At 43.2% G+C, this 21,804-nt stretch overlaps 1 protein-coding gene across 1 annotated transcript in view; it reads right to left on the reverse strand.

Moving 5' to 3' along the window:
* Positions 1-1,118: 1,118 nt before the first annotated feature.
* The window catches only part of TCAF2 (TRPM8 channel associated factor 2), a 29,166-nt gene continuing 8,480 nt past the window's right edge, over positions 1,119-21,804 (reverse strand). Inside the window, exons 3-8 of the mRNA XM_068549601.1 lie at positions 10,250-11,241; positions 9,876-9,973; positions 8,693-8,906; positions 8,116-8,355; positions 6,276-6,613; positions 1,119-3,611 (exon numbers count right to left, since the gene is read on the reverse strand). Coding sequence (XP_068405702.1) covers positions 3,357-3,611; positions 6,276-6,613; positions 8,116-8,355; positions 8,693-8,906; positions 9,876-9,973; positions 10,250-11,241 — 2,137 coding nt within the window. The 3' untranslated portion in view covers positions 1,119-3,356. The remainder of the gene's footprint in view (positions 3,612-6,275; positions 6,614-8,115; positions 8,356-8,692; positions 8,907-9,875; positions 9,974-10,249; positions 11,242-21,804) is intronic.

Consider the following 21,804-nt stretch of genomic DNA (forward strand, 5'->3'; position numbering starts at 1 on the left):
TTCCATTTAGTGTGACCAACCACTAATGCTTTAATTAATCGTCCATTCTTCTAATAAGTCGGTGGCTATCTTGTGCTCAGGGGATAAGATAGAGGTATAGTCCTTTTTAATCTCCTTTAAAACTTTTTTTTTTTAAATTTTTTTAAAATTTATTTGTTTATTTATTTATGGCTTGTGTTGGGTCTTCATTTCTGTGCGAGGGCTTTCTCTAGTTGCGGCGAGCGGGGGCCACTCTTCCATCGCGGTGCGCGGACCTCTCACTGTCGTGGCCTCTCTTGTTGCGGAGCACAGGCTCCAGATGCGCAGGCTCAGTAATTGTGGCTCACGGGCCTAGCTGCTCCGCGGCATGTGGGATCTTCCCAGACCAGGGCTCGAACCCGTGTCCCCTGCATTGGCAGGCAGACCCTCAACCACTGCGCCACCAGGGAAGCCCGCCTTTAAAACTTTAAAGTAGCCATTACTACTTCCCTGAAGTGTCCTATGGTGATTTCTTGCCTCTGAAAATTATCCAATTTGCTAGAAATTTGGGTATTTCAGATATTGGATCTAGTAACCTATAAGAATGCATGGGCTCCTTTGTCTAATAACAGTCTTAGACATGAGTATGGAAGTTTGGGTATCCTTAAGAATGAGCAAAGGACACTTGGATACAAGCCCTGAGGTTAACACAAGCTTCCTTTAGGACTCCACGAAGTTGTTATTTGAAGCATAGGATCTTTAAAACCTTTCAGACTTGGTAGGGCAGGGTCTTGGTATTGAGGGATGTGTGCCTTGGGTGCATGACCCTTATGGTTAAATAATTCCTGTTTGAGTAACTAGAAATAATCTGTTTGGTTTTTAGTAGTTTTTATGTGGTCATTTTGTGATACAGTAGCCATACACATAGTTCCACGCAAGTAGAGCTGCAGGTTGTGGCAGACCCAGTAATATAATATACAGTAGTATATAGTACGCTGGCTAAAGTGTGGGTCCTGAGTCCAACTTCCAGGGACGGAAATGTGGTTTCACCACTTGCTACCCCTGTATCTCTGCTTCTTTCTCTGGAAAATGGAGACAGTCATAGTACTTATTCCATAGGACTGTTGTGAGGATAAACAAATAAAAAGCACTTATAACAGTTCCTGGCAAATGGCATTTATTGATGATTCACCAGACCTGCATAGACATCCTTCGGAGCAAGTTTGCTCTGGAATACAGAATACTCTGAGAGTGTCGCAGTTACAAGCAATTAATTCTGAACTTAGAAACAAGCGGCAGAGCCACAGTCTCTCTGTAAGAGGGAGAAGGGCTCCAACGTCTAGTACAGAGAATGTGGGGAAAAGTCAGGTTTTGTCTTTGTCTCTATGGCAACCTCTTAAACCCAGCATTATCCATTCATTTACTCATCCCTAGCATCATGGGTAAGAACATCAGTTCTGGAGTTGAACTGCCTGGGTTCAAATCCTTTCTCTACCTATAGGGAAGCTAATCACATGCTGAGACAACCAGAAAATCAGGTACCAATATTTTCTTAGAGGTTAAATTTTATATTTAATAAAAGTTCAATAGTGAACATGGCATAAGTCAGAACTTTGTTGAACTTCCATTTTCTCGGTGAATTTGTGTCTAAATTGAAAATCATTCTTGGAGAAAAGCTCTACAATTTTTTCATTGCTGTGGGCTTCAGTCAAGGCCCGACTCTTCCTCTTATTAGCTTTGTGACTTCAGAAACTATTTAATATCCTTAAGTGTTCATTTTCTCGTCTATGAAATGGGATAATAATAGCACCAACCTCGGATTCTGTAAGATAACTCATAGGAAATACCTCACACAATGTCTGGGACATAAAGACTGCCCATTATGTGTTAGGTGTCTTTACTGTTCTTTCAATTAACAAATATTTACTGAGTACTTTTCATGTGAAAAGCACCTGATGAAGGACACTAGTGAAATAAAAGGAAATTATCCTAGAATTGGGAGAAGGATGTGCTGATGGGATTCAGAAAAAGACATTCCCTAGGTTAGTTCTCCGCCTGAGGAGTCTCTCTATTCTCAACAAAGCTAATGGAATGATATTGAAAACAACAAAAATATGGTTTAAAAGCAAGCTAGAGGAAAATGGGTAGATGTACACCCCATTAATCCTGAGGATGCATCTCTAATTGGAATGCCACCCAGCCAAAGAGCTGGGATGGGTTGGAATGAGATTATGAGAAAGCTTGGGGATGCTGGTTTGTGGGGTGATAAGTGAGTGAGGGTTAATTCGGTCTGCTGCACTCAGGAATCCTGTGCCATTGGAGCCTGTCCTGTCCATGGCCCTCTCAGCACAGTAGCTGTCGATAACTGACAGTGCCTTGATTCCAAGGTGACCAGAGGAGTCAGCCACCTGTTTTGTGCTAAGAACCAGTGGGCTTATGGAGTTGGTAGGGCTGCTGGAATGAGTTTTTCCTTTGGTTGAAGCAAATGTACTCGAAGATGAAACTAACCAAGAAGACCAAACCCCAATAGCTTCGTGACCTCCAGTTTGAGTTCATACCACATTCTTGGGGTTAGGTTATACCCAAGAATCTTTCCAGAGACAGAAGAAAGGACACATAGGATGGGCTAGGATCTTGAGGACTATCATTGATACCATGTCTGGGAACAACACTGGTGTTCACTAAATACTCTCACACAAGGACTGAATGCTAATCTCAAGGAGGTTGACTCTGAAGGGAGATTCAGTTTTCAGGTTGTCCACACGAAAGTGGGCAGACAGGCTACTATGGGGCCTGGTGAAAGCTGAAGAGCTCCCTTATATGCATATGCAGGTTGTGTTCAAAGACGTTCACCATCATCAAACAATAGATTTTTATCCCATGTCATGGATAAGAATCCAGATGCAGACAGAGTTTAGTGATTTTCCATAGAACCAAAGCTGGTTCAGGGCTCTCTCCATTATACCAGCCTGTCTCGCTTGCTGTTAGAAAGCTTCTCAAAGCAGAAGTTAAGAGCTTTGTTCAGGGCTGGCTTGGGTAAGGGAGTGATATCAGATTATAATGGAATCCATGGTCCTTAGAACTACCAGTCATAAATAGAAGCGAAGAGCCTGCAGAAACTCAAGATGCCAAGATGAAACATCCTCTTCTGGAGGACGAGGATGGTGAAGCAAGTCTCTTGATGAGAGCAAGAGTACAAGCAGAGAAACAGTCAAAGAAGCATAGCAGCACTTTGCTGAGAAAGTTGGTCTCATTTTGTCTTAGGACCTTAAAGGCCTTCCTGAGGACAGGTAGGAAGTAGGATTCAGGCTCAAGGTACACTAGGCAAGAAAGAGGGTGGCAGAGTTGGTGAGTGATCACCCCCCTTCCACACACACACACCCCTTGGTGCACATCTTTTAGTCCTCAGTCTGGATGTACATCTGCATGGGGTTTTCCTGCCACTTAGGCAGACAGGCCAGGCTCGCAGCCACTTCCTTCTGGACAGGCCAGCCCCAGGCCTCAAAGAAAGGAGCCAGATTCTTCTGTACTCTTTCAGAGAACTTCTTCACCCACAGATTCATCTTGCCAGTGTTGTCTTTGGGGATGTCAGAGAGGGTCTGGTACTCAGCAAAGAGCTGGGTGAATGGCTCCCATCCAAAGGCCTCCTGGAGCTGGAAGAGAAGGAAGGGGCAGGATGAGGTAGGTACAAGTTTGTGAAAGGACCTGCAACATGCGTGTTCATGAGTGCGTCTCATTTCTGGTGATTTCTTCCCCTTAATCATGCACTAGCTTCACTTCTTTGCTTGCCCTTATCTCCCCATCTCAACCCTGCACATAAACACAATCTTGTTGGCTCATTCCACTTCTTGGCCACAAACCCTGTACCCCCTGAACGTAGTAGGGGACTACACGAGGAACCTAATGGCTGAAAAGAGGTAAATACTCAATAAGTGACAGTTACCATTATTATCTCTATTTTAAAAAATTATATCCCCAGTTCCTAAGTGTTTTCCCAGGCATCAGACAGGTTTGAGCCCGACTGAGATGGGGATTGGGAGCCAAAATCTGGGAACTTCCGACACCTTCCAGACATAATAAAACCTTTGTTTTTTTTCTCTTTTTCAGCCACCTCAGAGCTGTTGACTATTTTCAAGGCTACTGTTTTTCTCTGTGGAACACTGCCTTTGGGGCAAAACAAGGAAGAAGCAGGTATGTCACAAGGGGCTCAGAATGAGAGTGACTCATACTTTATAGGGAACAGCCCACCTGAAAGCCATGGGCAGGAGACTCTTACTTGCCAAGATTTTAGAGATTTAGAATTAGCAGGGATCTTGAGGTTTCCGAGACCACCCCCTTTTATGGAGGAGAATCCTCTGACTCTGAGGTGTAACAGCCTGAGGGCAGATCGCACTTTGATCAGCCTCCCTCTGATCTCACTGTTGTGCTCTCACTGCTTATCTGCTCTCACTGCTTGGCCTTTGACAATAGTCCTGCTTATCTCTCTTAATTAATAATCAACAAATTAAACATTTATCACACATATAGCATTAAAAAATATCTACAATGTGCCAGGTATTTCACTAGGCAAAATGATTAAGGCTCTTGTTTTTCTGGAGGTCACTGGTCAATGGGAGAGACAGATGTGTAAGTAAACAAATTACAAAAAAAGTTGGCTTGTCAAGGAGATGATGTCGGGAGAGAGGACAAGAGAGCTGAATTTTGACAGGTGACTTGACAGGTAACAGACAAGGTGTTCAAGCACGTTTCAGCTGCAGAAGGAAACGTGAGGAGGTATAGAAGCGAAAACAGCAAGATGTGTTCATAGTGGGAAGCAGCTCGGTAAACTGCAGGATAATTATGGAGATGGGAAATTGGGAGATGGAGCTGGAGGTGTTGGCCAAAGCCTGATGATAAAGGGCCTTCTGCACCCAGCTAAGCAGCTTCCATTTTATTCTGTGTGCGAAGGAGAACACTTGACGAGCTTAAACATGGAATATTCAGATTATTTTGGAAGTGGTGTGGAAGATGGATTGTAGGTGGTTGAAGCAAGATGCTGGAAAAACTGAGGAGACTTTTAAAACACAAGAGGATACTGAGGATCTATGCTAGGGCAACAGCAGGAGGAATGATGGGGAGCAGACCTCCCACAGGTGAAGAAAACAGAAGGTATCTCTCTGTCCTGGGACCAAGTCTCAGACTCCAAGGTGAGGGGTCTCCCCAAAGCTTTTGCAAAATGATATTCACGGTGAGTGGGTCAGTAGGTAGGGTGGAATTAGGGCTTTGCCTTACACTTCAGTGGCAACTACCATGTAAGGTCTCTTTCCCTGTAGACCCTCAGACTGGCTCTAGAAGAATCCTGAGCTGATGCTACACAGTTATCTCATTGACTGGGGCTGTCTCACACTCACTCTTCAGAAAATGAGTGAGAAAAGAAAAAAAAAATCAGAGGGTTCAGAAGTGCAAAAGCCTGGGCTTGTCATTAGCTCCTGATTTTAGGCTCTGGGTCCATCATTTAAATGTGTGACATTGGACAGGATGCTTAAACTCTCTAACTCAGTATGTGCCTGTAAAAAGTGGGCAATACCCACTATCTAAAGAGTCGTGGTAGACAGTATAGGAGATCTGATATGGGGAGTGGCTTTGACAACTTGAAAATATAAAAATTCAAAGCAGGACGGGGGAGGGGAAAGGGATTTATGCTTATTTCATAGGAAATCAACTCACTTTGGGACTTCGATGTTCTTCTATTGGGTTGGTTATTTACTTATTCATTCTAAAGACATTTTGGGTTAAAATGGGTGATGGAAATATGAGAATCTCATTGACAGATTTACCTCCTAAGAGGCCTTCTTGTAATGCAGTTGCCCCTAACACATCACTGTAATTATGAAGGGATGCAACACTCACTTGACCCATAAAACTAAGGTGAGGGAAAACAAAGCAATGCAAAACAATCACCATTTCCGAGGCACCTACTAGGGGACAAAGGACAAACGAGTGAGTGGGAGAGCTGTGACTCAGCCTTAGGAGTGTCTTACTCAGAGCTTCTGCTCTTGACCGATACACCCAGAGACTACATTCTCTACTTATTTTCTTTTCACGGTATTTTTCATTTCCTCTTACATACCATCACAAAACCACAGTACGTGAGTGGGACAGGCATCATTATCTCCATGTTAGAGATGGATGACCTGAGAAGCACCGCCATGCAGCCAGGGGAGGTGGTGGGCCCAGGCTGATGGGGGTGGTGAAGGAGTTGGAGAGCTCCTGGGATCCAGGGTGCTACACGAATGAGGGTCTAGTGGCCCCCATCTCCCTGAATTTCTGTTCAGTACCTTTAGATACGTTTCCAGAGCTGTCCACACATTCCAGTCATTCAGGGGCGCTCCCTTTCCCAGGTGTGTTTTGATCCTTTTCTCTCGTTCTGGAGGGCTCAGAGCTGGGTGGGCCTGAGCCCTGGGGATGTGCAGGACCGTCTCGTGCACATAGACTGACCAGAGGTTACAGGTGGCCTCGGTGGTGTGTGGGGGGAACTCCCACCCGTGCCGCTGCTGGTTGTGGCCCAGCTCGTGGATGGCTCCCCACAGACCTCTGCTTCTTATGCCCATCTCACTGATGAGCTCCTGCACTGACTGCAGGTGGCACATGATAGGGTATCCTGAGTGCATCCAGCCTGGGAACGCAAAAGGAAGAGTGAGGCATGGTGGGCGCGGTCCACCCAACCCATCGCCCTTCATTCTTCTCCATGGTGTAACTTTTTCTCACCATCCTGGCTGCCACCATAATTCCAGAATCTCCATGCTGATTGGAAAGCAGATGCTTTCTTTGACTTGGTCTGAAGAGTCCCTGCCCTTCTTCCCGGCCTCCACGCTGGAGTTATGCCTCTCCCTCTCTCTGGCCCCCCAAATATTAACACTTTATATAGTCATTCTCACTATAATTCAGTGCTTCCTCTTGTGTGAGTTTTCTTTGCATGTGAGTCTGCAACATTAGGTCCTGTGTCTGAATTTGAGATCCCTGAGGCTAGGGCAGTGCCATTCCTTCTCCTATGTAAACTACTGTTGGCCAGATTTATACTTTTTAACAGTGAAAATCTTGTGTTTTTTTGAAGATTAGAAAACAGGTCCAGAGGAATTTTCCACATGTTGGAACCAGATTTCCTTTTTTTTTTTTTTGGCCTTCTTTCCTCTAAACCACTGAATACTTAACATAAACCTCTTTACTCTCTCTTTTCATTGCCAACTCTGACTTACTTTTGAAGGAGATATTTCTGTTTTAAACTCTCCTTGAAACAACGCTCACTGCCATCTTGAACTCCTAGTACCAATTTTTCTGAGACTGTTCTCCCTCCTGTGAAATCTTATGCTTTAGATGAACATGATTTACCTTTTCGCATGTAAACATCTTTTCATCTCCATCAAAGTTCATGTCTTGAACGTCTTTTTTTCCCTTACTTGTAAAATTATGCCTTACACATATTGGACGTTTAAAAAAGGCAAAATAGATGTCAGCAGAAGGAAGGAAATAACAAAGATCAGACAGGAAATAAATAGAGATTAAAAAAACAATAGAAAAGGTCAATAAAACCAAGAGCTGGTTTTTTGAAAGGATAAACAAAATCGACAAACCCTGGCCAGGCTCACAAGAAGAGAAGAGAGGGGACTCAAATAAACAAAATAATAAATGAAAGAGGAGAAATAACAACTGATACCACAGAGATACAAAAAGTCACAAGAGAATACTATGAACGGTTATATGCCAACAAATTGGACAACCTAGAAGAAATGGATGAGTTTCTAGAAACACACAGCCTGCCCAAATTGAGTCAAGAAAAAACAGATAATTTGAACAGACCAATTGCTAGAAGTGAAGTAGAACCTGTAATTTAAAAAACTCCCTACAAACAAAAGTCCAGGACTGGACGGCTTCACAGGGAAATTCTACCAAACATACAAAGCAGAACTTACACCAGTCCTTCTCAAACTCTTCCAAAAGATGGAAGAGGATAGAACACTCCCAAAACCATGCTATGAAGCCGCCATCACCCTGATACCGAAACCAGACAAAGACACTACAAAAAAAAAAAAATAAAAATAAAAAACTACAGGCCAAAAAAAGGCAAAATAATAAATAAATGGTGTCCACAGACTAGGAGCATCCCTCTGGAGCACCCACCGGCTGAGATCTGCACATCAGCAACAATCCTCTCTGGACGGAGGAAAGGAAAGGGCTGGGCTGCCAGCCTGGCTATAGCCCGCATCATCTCATCCCAGAGGTGGAGTAAAGATTCGGGGTCCTCCAGGGCCTGGAGGTCTGCCGTTGGCACCGTCAAGATGATGTTGTCTGTTGCCAGCTCTCCCCAGGGAGCTGTGCTCTCCTGGATACGCCTCTTCCACTCCTCCAGGGATGTCTTACCTGGGAATAAAGGTCATGGAACCTGTCACCCACTTCCTCAACTTCCCTTGAGCTGAAAAACACAACTGGAACTCCAGGAGGAAGACACTAAAATGATGAACTACTATCATGAGGGTCTATGTGCTGTGAAGTGAAGGACAGGCCCCCAGACCCTTCCCTCTGTTCTGCCCCGAAGTCTCCATGGACACAGGGTGTCCCTCATCTCCTGCCTCCACTGGCACCTCCAACAGTCCCTCCTCCTTCTGTGTACCAATCCTCTTCCCTCCCCTCCTTCAACCAGCCCATCAACACCACAGCACCCCCGGCTCCCACTCCCCTCCACGTTCAGTCCACTCACCCAGCCTGTAATATGGGGCAGGCACAGCTCTCTTGATGGTGATGGACACGGGGCCCAGTTTACTGCCCTTGGGCACGATCACATAGAGAAGGCCACCCCAGAGGCAGGAGACTGACCGTTTGGTCCTATCCATGCAGCACTGGTGAGTCACCACAGGAGCTCGAGACAGCTTGCTAGCACTCGTCAAGTCATCGGTGTGGCAGCCAATCTGTACCTGGAGAGGCGATTCCACCATGTGTGCTGTGGGCGTGTGGTACTGTATGGATGGAGGGTATTAAAAAACTCCAGCTTCCCCTTTCTATGAGCAGTGCATGCAAACCTGTGAGCTTTTAGCACTCCAAAAATCATATGGACTGAAAGGTACACAGAATCATTTTTCTAGGGATTTAAGCAGCTCCACAATGGACCACCACCAGGCAGACCAGGCATAGCCCCGAGGCGGATACTGACTAGGGTCCTGTGGTGCCTCTGTACCAGGCAGAACCTGGGCTCTCGCTCCAGGGTTCAAGCCCCTGAGATGATTCCGATGCTGGGAATGAGGCAGAGGGAATCTTCATCTGCCCTTTGTGCACAGACAGGAGGCCCATCCAGAGGCAGTGGGATATGGGGTGACGGGGGAGAACTGGTTCTCTCTTCCCACTTTGTCCTGGCCTCCCCTCCTGGTCAGATAGATTGAGTGCATTTTGTCTGGAGTCCTGTGACTGCTTTTCTTAGGTTTAATGTAAGGGAGCTCAAGAAAGGAGACTAACCCAAAAGAGACCCTTACTATGGTAGGAAGTGACCCTCAAAATTGAGGCAGGAAGAATTTTAATTCTGCATGACAGCCTATTTTTGCGAGTGACGGGGTTAAGTACACCCTTCAGCGATCAAGGTGAAGAGGTAAAACCCAGAAAGGCCGTGCTGGAGAAATGAGTGAGGTTCCGAATATGTAACAGGTGCTCCTTCCCCTCATACCCCTGTCAGGAGGTGGAGACCTGAGGGCTTGTGCTTGAGGACTGGATCTGATGTTAGGAGTTCTGGCATCTTCAGTCATTCCCTTAGGCTCCCTGAAACTTAGCTGTTTCATCTGTGAAATCTGTAACGTGGGCAGAACAATGCCTTCCTGCACTCCTGGAAGAAGTGCGGGCTGGATGAGAATGAAGCTCTGTGGCTCTGAGAAGTGGCAGTGGTGTTCTGGCCTTACCTTCAGGCCAGCAAAGACTGCAGCTTCAGACAAGGAGACTTCTGCATTTTGTCCATTTGGGAGGTAGAGCCCTGTACTCACCCAGGAATCACCGCTGCCTGACAAAAGCCATAGGAAAGGCTGAGTTATTCCCCCACCTGACCCCACCCCACCTGGAACCTCACAGCCCCTCCCAGAGGTACAGCCCTGCCCTGCGCACCTCATCTCATCCATACTTCTTGCATGCATCCCACGTAATCCCTGAGCAGAACCCCAACCCCCATCTCCTGGGAAGTACCTGTTAGAGAATGGAGATGGCCCACCTGAGCTTCAGCACCTGCAATGTCCTGCAAAGCTCGCTAGCCCCACCTTCCCCCAGGTCCCTCATTCTGTACCTGGGTTGCTTCCATCAATCTCCACTGTGATGGCGTGTTCTGAGGGGTACGAACCGGAGCTGCAAGACCAGGTTCCAAGCCCCTGTGCCAGCTGAGAGCAGTCTGTGCCGGAGCGTGCCAGCTCCGTGGCCAGGCAGAGCAGTGCAGCCTGATAGGAGTCACTGGCAACTGGGTTTTCCCTGCTCACAGCTGGGAGGCCCGAGAGCTGCAGCATCTTCCTCAGGAGCCGGTGCAAGGAAGCGTACACAGGGACGCCCTCTGCGGGAATCTGCAGGAAGCCTGCTCCGTCTGCTCCCAGTTTTGCCAGCCAGCTCTTTTCCAAGCTCCCACCCCCGTGGTTCACGATAAGCTGGAATTCAGACAGCGCCTTGCGGAAGTGGTAGCTCTGCTTCTCAGGGGTAGGGACAGGGAAACAGCCTGGGTCCAGAGTCCGAGCTAGGATACTGAGGCCAAAGCAGTTGAGTATGACGTTACCAGGGAAACTAGCCAAAGTGGAGCGGCCGGGGTTCTGGGAGGCCCACCACCAGGCCTGGCCCCCGATCAGCAAGCCCCCGCCCTCAGCCACAAACTCGTGCAGCTGCTTAGCCTCTGTGTCACTGTAAGCCGCACAGCAGTAGACGCTCAAGTCAGCAGTCAGACGGGGCTCCAGACTGCATTCCAGGCCACGCTCTGACAGCAGGGCACACAGATTTTTTAGACATGTGTTCACCCCAACTTTGCTCGTCTGGCCTCTGGCCAGCCAGCGCACAGCATTGAGCAAAAAGGGCCCCATCTTGGGCGTACAGAGCATGCCCTCGTGGGCAGCCAGAACCACGCGGCCCCGGCCATAGCGGGCAGCGGCCAGGAAGCAGCCGAGAGAGGCATCTAAGCCCAGGGGGAAGGCCAGGGCCCCGTGCACGAGCAGCTGCGAGGGGATCCCCCCCGTCTTGATGTCCAGCTCTGAGACCCCTTCCAGGAGCTCCTGCTGATGCTGCCTGAGATCCTCCCCAAACCTGGAAAAGAGACAAAGGAAGAGGAACAAAGGGGCTACAGTCAGTTAGTGAACCACTGAAATGAGCTCACTGAATAGAGAAATCTGTGTGGGGACAAAGATACACAGTTCATGCCAGTCTTCTTATTCTCGCTAAGATTTGAGACTTGAATCACTCGTGTGACTCGCTTTATTGCAGTGGTCTGGAACTGAACTCGCAGTATCTCCGAAGTCTGCCTGTTACTGAACATATAAATGAATTGTTAGAAAAATGGATCTATCATTCTTAGAGAAAGTAGTCCTACTTAGACATTTTTCAGAGTAAGACTTCTGTAGAAGAAGGCACTAAAAATCAAATCCCCCTCTCCACGTGCTAGCACTGATCTAGGAACATGTTACAAGTAAACTATTTAATGCTACACTTGAAGATTTATAAAACTCACTCTTTTTAAAAATTGTCACTTAGGTGATTCAAATGTGCAGTGCAGAAGGACAGCCACTGCAGGCCAGCTTCTCCAACTCTGAAGGCACTCCAGCCGTGTGGCTGACAGGGTCTTGGTGCTCCAGCCGGGTGTCAGGCCTGAGCCTCTGAGGTGGGAGAGCTGAGTTCAGGACATTGGTCCACCAGAGACCTTCTGGTCCCACGTAATATCAATCAGTGAGAGCTCTCCCAGAGAGCTCCATCTCAGTGCTAAGACCCAGCTCCACTCAATGACCAGCAAGCTCCAGTGCTGGACACCCCATGCCAAACAACTAGCAACAAAGGAACACAACCCCACCCATTAGCAGAGAGGCTGCCTAAAATCATACTAAGTTCACAGACACCCCAAAACACACGACCAGACGTGGTTCTGCTCCCCAGAAAGTCAAGATCCGGCTGCAACCACCAGAACACAGGCACCAGTCCCCTCCACCAGGAAGCCTACACAAGCCACTGAACCAACCTTACCCACAGGGGGCAGACACCAAAAACAACGGGAATTACGAACATGCAGCCTGTGAAAAGGAGACCCCAAACACAGTAAGTTAAGCAAAATGAGAAGACAGAGAAATATGCAGCAGATGAAGGAGCAAGGTAAAAACCCACGAGACCAAACAAATGAAGAGGAAATAGGCAGTCTACCTGAAAAAGAATTCAGAGTAATGATAGTAAAGATGATCCAAAATCTTGGAAATAGAATGGAGAAAATACAAGAAACGTTTAACAAGAACCTAGAAGAACTAAAGAGCAAACAGACAATGATGAACAACACAATAAATGACATTAAAAATTCTCTAGAAGGAATCAATAGCAGAATAACTGAGGCAGAAGAACGGATAAGTGACCTGGAAGATAAAATAGTGGAAATAACTACTGCAGAGCAGAATAAAGAAAAAAGAATGAAAAAAATTGAGGACGGTCTCAGAGACCTCAGGGACAACAATAAATGTACCAACATTCGAATTATAGGGGTCCCAGAAAAGAAGAGAAAAAGAAAGGGACTGAGAAAATATTTGAAAAGATTATAGTTGAAAAGTTCCCCAACATGGGAAAGGAAATAGTCAATCAAGTCCAGGAAGCACAGAGAGTCCCACACAGGATAAATCCAGGGAGAAACATGCCAAGACACATATTAATCAAACTATCAAAGATTAAATACAAAGAAAAAATATTAAAAGCAGCAAGGGAAAAACCAACAAATAACACACAAGGGAATCCCCATAAGGTTAACAGTTGATCTTTCAGCAGAAACTCTGCAAGCCAGAAGGGAGTGGCAGGACATATTTAAAGTGATGAAAGGGAAAAACCTACAACCAAGATTACTCTACCCAGCAAGGATCTCATTCAGATTTGATGGAGAAATTAAAACCTTTACAGAAAAGCAAAAGCTGAGAGAATTCAGCACCACCAAATCAGCTTTACAACAAATGCTAAAGGAACTTCTCTAGGCAGGAAACACAAGAGAAGGAAAAGACCTACAATAACAAACCCAAAACAATTAAGAAAATGGTAATAGGAACATACATATTGATAATTACCTTAAATGTAAATGGATTAAATGCTCCAACCAAAAGACCTAGACTGGCTGAATGGATACAAAAACAAGACCCATATATATGCTGTCTACAAGAGACCCACTTCAGACCTAGGGACACATACAGACTGAAAGTGAGGGGATGGAAAAAGATACTCCATGCAAATGGAAATCAAAAGAAAGCTGGAGTAGCAATTCTCATATCAGACAAAATAGACTTTAAAATAAAGACTATTACAAGAGACAAAGAAGGACACTACATAATGATCAAGGGATCAATCCAAAAAGAAGATACAACAATTGTAAATATTTATGCACCCAACATAGGAGCACCTCAATACATAAAGGAAATGCTAACAGCCATAAAAGGGGAAATCGACAGTAACACAATCATAGTAGGGGACTTTAACAACCCACTTTCACCAATGGACAGATCAACCAAAATGACAATAAATAAGGAAACAGAAGCTTTAAATGATACATTAAACAAGATGGACTTAATTGATATTTATAGGACATTCCATCCAAAAACAACAGAATACACATTCTTCTCAAGTGCTCATGGAACATTCTCCAGGATAGATCATATTCTGGGTCACAAATCAAACCTTGGTAAATTTAAGAAAATTGAAATCATATCAAGTATCTTTTCTGACCACAACGCTATGAGACTAGATATCAATTACAGGAAAAAAACTGTAAAAAAATACAAGCACGTGCAGGCTAAACAATACGCTACTAAATAACCCAAGAGATCACTGAAGAAATCAAAGAGGAAATTTAAAAAATACCTAGAAACAAATGACAATGAAAACACGATGGCCCAAAACCTATGGGATGCAGCAAAAGCAGTTCTAAGAGGGAAGTTTATAGCAATACAATCCTACCTTAAGAAACAAGAAACATCTCAAATAAACAACCTAAAGCAATTAGAGAAAGAAGAAGAACAACAACAAAAAAAACCCCAAAGTTATCAGAAGGAAAGAAATCATAAAGATCAGATCAGAAATAAATGAAAAAGAAATGAAGGAAACGATAGCAAAGATCAATAAAACTAAAAGCTGGTTCTTTTAGAAGATAAACAAAATTGATAAACCATTAGCCAGACTCATCAAGAAAAAAAGGGAGAAGACTCAAATCAACAGAATTAGAAATGAAAAAGGAGAAATAACAACTGACACTGCAGAAATACAAAGGATCATGAGAGATTACTACAAGCAACTCTATGCCAATAAAGTGGACAACCTGGAAGAAATGGACAATTTCTTAGAAAAGCACAACCTTCCGAGACTGAACCAGGAAGAAATAGAAAATATGAACAGACCAATCACAAGCACTGAAATTGAAACTGTGATTAAAAATCTTCCAACAAACAAAAGCCCAGGACCAGATGGCTTCACAGGCGAATTCTATCAAACATTTAGAGAAGAGCTAACACCTATCCTTCTCAAACTCTTCCAAAATATAGCAGAGGGAGGAACACTCCCAAACTCATTCTACGAGGCCACCATCACCCTGATACCGAAACCAGACAAAGATGTTACAAAAAAAAAAGAAAACTACAGGCCAATATCACTGATGAACATAGATGCAAAAATCCTCAACAAAATACTGGCAAACAGAACCCAGCAGCACATTAAAAGGATCATACACCATGATCAAGTGGGGTTTATCCCAGGAATACAAGGATTCTTCAATATATGCAAATCAATCAATGTGATACACCATATTAACAAATGGAAGGATAAAAACCATATGATTATCTCAATAGATGCAGAAAAAGCTTTTGACAAAATTCAACACCCATTTATGATAAAAGCCCTCCAGAAAGTAGGCACAGAGGGAACTTACCTCAACATAATAAAGGCCATATATGACAAACCCACAGCCAACATCATTCTCAATGGTGAAAAACTGAAACCATTTCCACTGAGATCAGGAACAAGACAAGGGTGCCCACTCTTACCACTATTATTCAACATAGTTTTGGAAGTTTTAGCCACAGTAATCAGAGAGGAAAAAGAAAAAAAAGGAATCCAAATCAGAAAAGAAGAAGTAAAACTGTCACTGTTTGCAGATGACATGATACTGTATATAAGAATCCTAAAGATGCTACCAGAAAACTACTGGAACTAATCAATGAATTTGGTAAAGTAGCAGGATACAAAATTAATGCACAGAAATCTCTTGCATTCCTATACACTAATGATGAAAAGTCTGAAAGAGAAATTAAGGAAGCACTCCCATTTATCATTGCAACAAAAAGAATAAAATATCTAGGAATAAACCTACCTAAGGAGACAGAAGACCTGTATGCAGAAAACTATAAGACACTGATGAAAGAAATTAAAGATGATACAAACAGATGGAGAGATATACCATGTTCTTGGATTGGAAGAATCAACAGTGTGAAAATGACTCTACTACCCAAAGCAATCTACAGATTCAATGCAATCCCTATCAAGCTACCACTGGCATTTTTCACAGAACTAGAACAAAAAGTTTCACAATTTGTATGGAAACACAAAAGACCCCGGATAGCCAAAGCAATCTTGAGAAAGAAAAACAGAGCTGGGGGAATCAGGCTCCCTGACTTCAGACTATACTACAAAGCTACAGTAATCAATACAGTATGGTACTGGCACAAAAACGGAAATATAGATCAATGGAACAGGATAGAAAGTGCAGAGATTAAACCCACACACATATTGTCACCTTATCTTTGATAAAGGAGGCAAGAATATACAATTGAGAAAAGACAGCTTCTTCAATAAGCGGTGCTGGGAAAACTGGACAGCTACATGTAAAAGAATGAAATTAGAACACTCCCTAACACCATACACAAAAATACGTCAAAATGGATTAAAGACCTAAATGTAAGGCCAGACGCTATAAAACTCTTAGAGGAAAACATAGGCAGACACTCTATGACATAAATCACAGCAAGATCCTTTTTGACCCAGCTCCTAGAGAAATGGAAATAAAAACAAAAATAAACAGATGGGACCTAATGAAACTTAAAAGCTTTTGTACAGCAAAGGAAACTATAAGCAAGATGACAAGACAACCCTCAGAATGGGAGAAAATATTTGCAAATGAAGCAACTGACAAAGGATTAATCTCCAAAATATACAAGCAGCTCATGCAGCTCAATATCAAAATAACAAACAACCCAACCCCAAAATGGGCAGACGACATTAACAGACATTTCTTCAAAGAAGATACACAGGTTGCCAACAATCACATGAAAGGATGCTCAACATCACTAATCATTAGAAAAATGAAAATTAAAACTACAATGAGGTATCACCTCACACCAGTCAGAATGGCCATCATCAAAAAATCTACAAACAATAAATGCTGGAGAGGGTGTGGAGAAAAGGGAACCCTGTTGCACTGTTGGTGGGAATGTAAATTGATACAGCCACTATGGAGAACAGTACGGAGATTCCTTAAAAAACTAAAAATAGAACTACCATATGACCCAGCAATCCCACTACTGGGCATATACCCTGAGAAAACCATAGTTCAAAAAGAGTCATGCACCACAATATTCATTGCAGCCCTATTTACAGTAGCCAGGACATGGAAGCAACCTAAGTGTCCATCAACAGACGAATGGATAAAGAAGATGTGGCACATATATACAATGGAATATTACTCAGCCATAAAAAGAAATGAAATTGAGTTATTTGTAGTCAGGCGGATGGACCTAGAGTCTGTCATACAGAGTGAAGTAAGTCAGAAAAAGAAAAACAAACACCATATGCTAACACATATATATGGAATCTTAAAAAAAAAATGGTACTGAAGAACCTAGGGGCAGGACAGGAATAAAGTCGCAGATGTAGAGAATGCACTTGAGGACACGGGGAGCAGGAAGGGAAAGCTGAGACAAGTGAGAGAGTGGCAATGACATACATACACTACCAAATGTAAAATAGCTAGCTAGTGGGAAGCAGCTGCATTTCACAGGAGATCAGCTCGGTGCTTTGTGACCACCTAGAGGTGTGGGATAGGGAGCGTGGGAGGGAGACACAAGAGGGAGGGGATATGGGGATGTATGTATACGTATAGCTGATTCACTTTGTTAAATAGCAGCAACTAACACAACAATGTAAAGCAATTTTACTCCAATAAAGTTGTTAAAAAAAATTGTCACTTAAATCTGATGAGCATCTTTACTACTTCTTATTGAGAAATGGTCAAAATGTAATGAATTCAGGAAAGATTTTGTATTTCAAGAATTTTTAAAACCCATTTGTAGATACTTTGTGAAGCAACAGGAGATTGGTTAAATAAGTTAAGGTTAACTGTAGATAGCATATCATATGTCAATTAAAATAATTATTGGAAAATGCTTAATAGAAAAAATTTTAACTCAGATTCTAATATACTATACTCTAAATAAGCCAAATTTTGCAAAACAAACTGCCAAGAACAAACAAACAAAAAACAAAATCCACCAGACCAGACAGAGAAACATTATCCAAAGTATGTTTATCAAAATGTCTTCAGTGATCATCTTGGCTCGTGGGATTTAGATGATTTTAATTACCTTTATAAAACTTTGTCTCATAATAAAAATCAAATGTTAAAAAAAAGGTTTACTCATTCAAGTAGCAAAACATTACTGAAAAAAATTCCTCTTGTACAGTTTCTCCTTAATTTCTCTTTAGCATGAAAATGGAGACACATCATGTTTTAGTTTTGTCATTCCATTTTCAACTAACACGGCCAAATGTCAAAAGGGTTCAGGCATTACTTTAGCTTGTACCTTTTTTCCACCTGTAGAGGCTTAAAGACTTATTTTGTGGGGCAATGACGTTGAGCCACAACACTTAGCTTATAGACTTAGCTTCCACGCTAAGTGTTCTGCCAGAATCTTCTGACGGGCACCTTGTGAAGTCCAGCTACTGATAAAACACCTTCACTGTGGAGAGCTGTGATAATGAGACTGGGAACGTGAAGGTTTACACTCATGTGCTTATAAAAATATCTAACTGCCACTGTCCAGCTGAGCAGGTCATTGGTGGACTCTGGCTCTGACTGGTCAGGATGATCCTGCTTCCTCCCTTGGCAGAGTAGCTGGAAGAGCCTGTGAAATTCACATCCCCTCTCCAAGCCACCACTTGCTTACCATCACTTGTGTCTGGGAGTACTCAATAAAGACGACGTTCCTAAGTTGGCTAACATAGTACCTGATACATAGTAAGTCTTCAGCACATGTTAGTGGGTATATAAAATACACAAATACACACAGAATATTTATCTGATAATGAAAGACTTTATATCTGATAGACAGGGACCTTAATACCTAAAAGTATGAAGGGCATAAAGGGTTATGGGTTGAGTTGTGTCCCCTCCAAATTCATTTGTTGAAGTCCTAACCCCCAGGACCTCAGAATGTGACCTTATTTGGAAATAGGATCCTTGCAGATATAATTAGCTAAGTTAGGATATGGTGGGCCTAATCCAACATGACTGGTGTCCTTATAACAAGAGGAAATTTGGACACAGACACACACACACATAGGGAGAACGCCATGTAAAAATGAAGGCAGAGATCAGGGTGATGCTTCTACAAGCCAAGGAAGGCTAAAGATTGCCAGGAAACCACCAGAAGCAGGAGAGAGGCCTGGAGCTTATTCTCCCCACAACCCCAGAAGGAACCAACCCTGCCAACCCCTTGATCTCAGATTTTTAGCCTTCAGTGGTGCGATGACAAAATTCTGCTGTTTAAGCCAGCCAATCTGTGGTACTTGGTTATGGCAGCCCTAGGACATTAACACAGTCACAATTCTGAAAACTGATCCACACAGAACACTCTGGGCGTAGGTGATCTGTAAAATTGGTCTGGATGTATCCTAACATTCTTGGACTTACTTTTTTTTTTTAATTAATGAATTAATTTTTGGCTGCGTTGGGTCTTCGTTGCTGCGTGCGGGCTTTTCTCTAGTTGCAGCAAGTGGGGGCTACTCTTTGTTGTGGTGCGCGGGCTTCTCATTGCAGTGGCTTCTCTTGTTGCGGAGCACGGGCTCTAGACGTGCGGGCTTCAGTAGTTGTGGCTCGCGGGCTCTAGAGCGCAGGCTCAGTAGTTGTGGTGCACAGCTTAGTTGCTCCGTGGCATGTGGGATCTTCCTGGACCAGGGCTTGAACCTGTGTCCCCTGCATTGGCAGGTGGATTCTCAACCACTGCGCCACCAGGGAAGCCCCTTGGACTTACTTTTAAAAACACTGATAACTGAATCAGAAAGTTACCCAGGGGTAGGACCATATCTTGTGTGTCTCTAGTTCCAACAGCACCTAGCGTGGTGTCCAGTGGGAAGCACTACCTAGTGGTAGTAAGACATGCCACAGAAATGAGGGGGCAATCATGTAAAATTAACATGCAATGGGCTGAGAGCAGCCCTCTGAGCTGCAATGCCTCTCACCTTTCTTCTGAAAAAGGACTCACCCTCTCACTTATACAGGAGTACATGTGTGTATATGTATTTGTATTTATATGTGTTTATATATACACATAGGCATGCATATATACAGAGACATGTGTGCACACCCATATATGTATACATATACTATATATGAAATGATTATATGGGCCTGAGGAAAACTATGGAAGATGACATCCTGGGTTGTCAACACGGTTCCTGGGGAAGGGGTGGGAAGATGGTGTGCATAGTACCATGAAGGAGGAGCAAATAAAAACCTGGCATTTAATCATACTAAAGCTTACTATTTATCAGTTACAAACAACAGGTAGACCTCTGAGAACTAACATGGTCAGATGTTCCAAAACATTTTTTTGAGTAAAAAATTTAAAAATAAAAACTAACAATTTGGTGATGCAATTTATATAAGACAAAAATAAAAGTAAATATATGTCAATATACATGTCAAGAAAGTCAGGACAAAACCACAAGAGTGTAAGAAGTATTCTGAATTGTGTGATGGAGACAAGGGGTTGGTACTGAAGGAGCTGCTTAAAGGGGACTTGTCTCATCAGTATTTTTTTTTCAAATACGGAGAATGTATGAATATATTTCTCAGGTAATTAAGAATTAAATTTAAAATGTTAAGGTAACTGATGGAAAAATAGAACTGAGAAGCATAATCTACAAATATGTTGGGAGAATTTAAGGAGTAGAGAAAACTAGGTCAAATACTGTAACAAAGAAGAAAAAATGTAAAAAGAAACAAAGGATAAAAACAAAACAGGAAAACAACGAGGCAAGAGTAAGAAATACACTTGAATTATCACTATCTAGGACTGGATTAAATTTTTATATGAAGAGACAGATGCTCTCAGACTGGGCTAAAAACATCTAGGTATAAGCTGCTTACAAAAGACACAATTGAAACTATCAATAAATGGTACACAAAGATTGAAATGAGGAAATCAACAAAGGTATATCTGGAAGATACAACAAAAAGAAAGCAGAAGTGCCGGTATTAATATGAGATGCAATTGATTTCAAAGAGGAAAGAATTAAAATAAACAAAAGATGAATATTTTCTATGAATAGAAGTTAAGCCTTCCAAAGATATAATTTTCATTAATTTTTATGGGCCTAAAAACAAAGTGCTGCTGGGCTCCCCTGGTGGCGCAGGGGTTGAGAATCTGCCTGCCAGTGCAGGGGACACGGGTTCAAGACCTGGTCTGGGAAGATCCCACATGCCGCGGAGCAACTAGGCCCGTGAGCCACAACTACTGAGCCTGCGCGTCTGGAGCCTGTGCTCCGCAACAAGAGAGGCCGCGATAGTGAGAGGCCCGCGCACCGCGATGAAGGGTGGCCCCCACTTGCCACAACTAGAGAAAGCCCTCGCACAGAAACGAAGACCCAACACAGCCATAAATAAATAAATAAAATTTAAAAAAAAACAAAAAAACCCCCCAAAAAACAGAAAACAAAAAAAACAAAGTGCTGAAAGCAGAAACTGCTACAAAGAAAATTAAAATTTGATGAATTCATAATCACATTTGAAAACGGGAACAGATCTCTCAGCATCCAATGGATCAATTAGAAAAAAAAAAAAAGGATAGAGATGATTTGAGCAGAATGACTGACAAACTTGATTAGAACCAGAACACAATGGTGCAATATAGCCTAGAATCTGAGGATGAGAAAGTGAGAGCCTAGAATGCTGTACTCTGTCAATTTGTTGTGTAAATATAACAAAAATGCAGACATTCTCAAACATGATACATTAAAAATATAATTTTTTAGAACACACACACAGGCGTAGACAAGCAATTGAGAGGATCCGTATCAAACTTCTAAGAGTGGCTGCCTTAGTCCAGAGGCATGAGACTGGGAATGGTGGTGTGTGATGAAAGACGATTTGCCACTCTCCTCTATACATTTTTTTTTAACTGGAGTATAATCGCTTTACAATATTGTGTTAGTTTCTGCTGTACAATGAGGTGAATCAGCTCTCTGTATACCTATATCCCCTCCCGCTTGGACCTCCCTCACCCCCCCCCACCCCGATCCCACTCATCTAGGTCATCACGGAGCACCGAGCTGAGCTCCCTGTGCTATACAGCAGGTTCCCACTAGCTATCTGTT

The sequence above is a fragment of the Eschrichtius robustus genome, chromosome 8 (assembly GCF_028021215.1).
Source record: "Eschrichtius robustus isolate mEscRob2 chromosome 8, mEscRob2.pri, whole genome shotgun sequence".
NCBI classification, from domain to species: Eukaryota; Metazoa; Chordata; class Mammalia; order Artiodactyla; family Eschrichtiidae; genus Eschrichtius; species Eschrichtius robustus.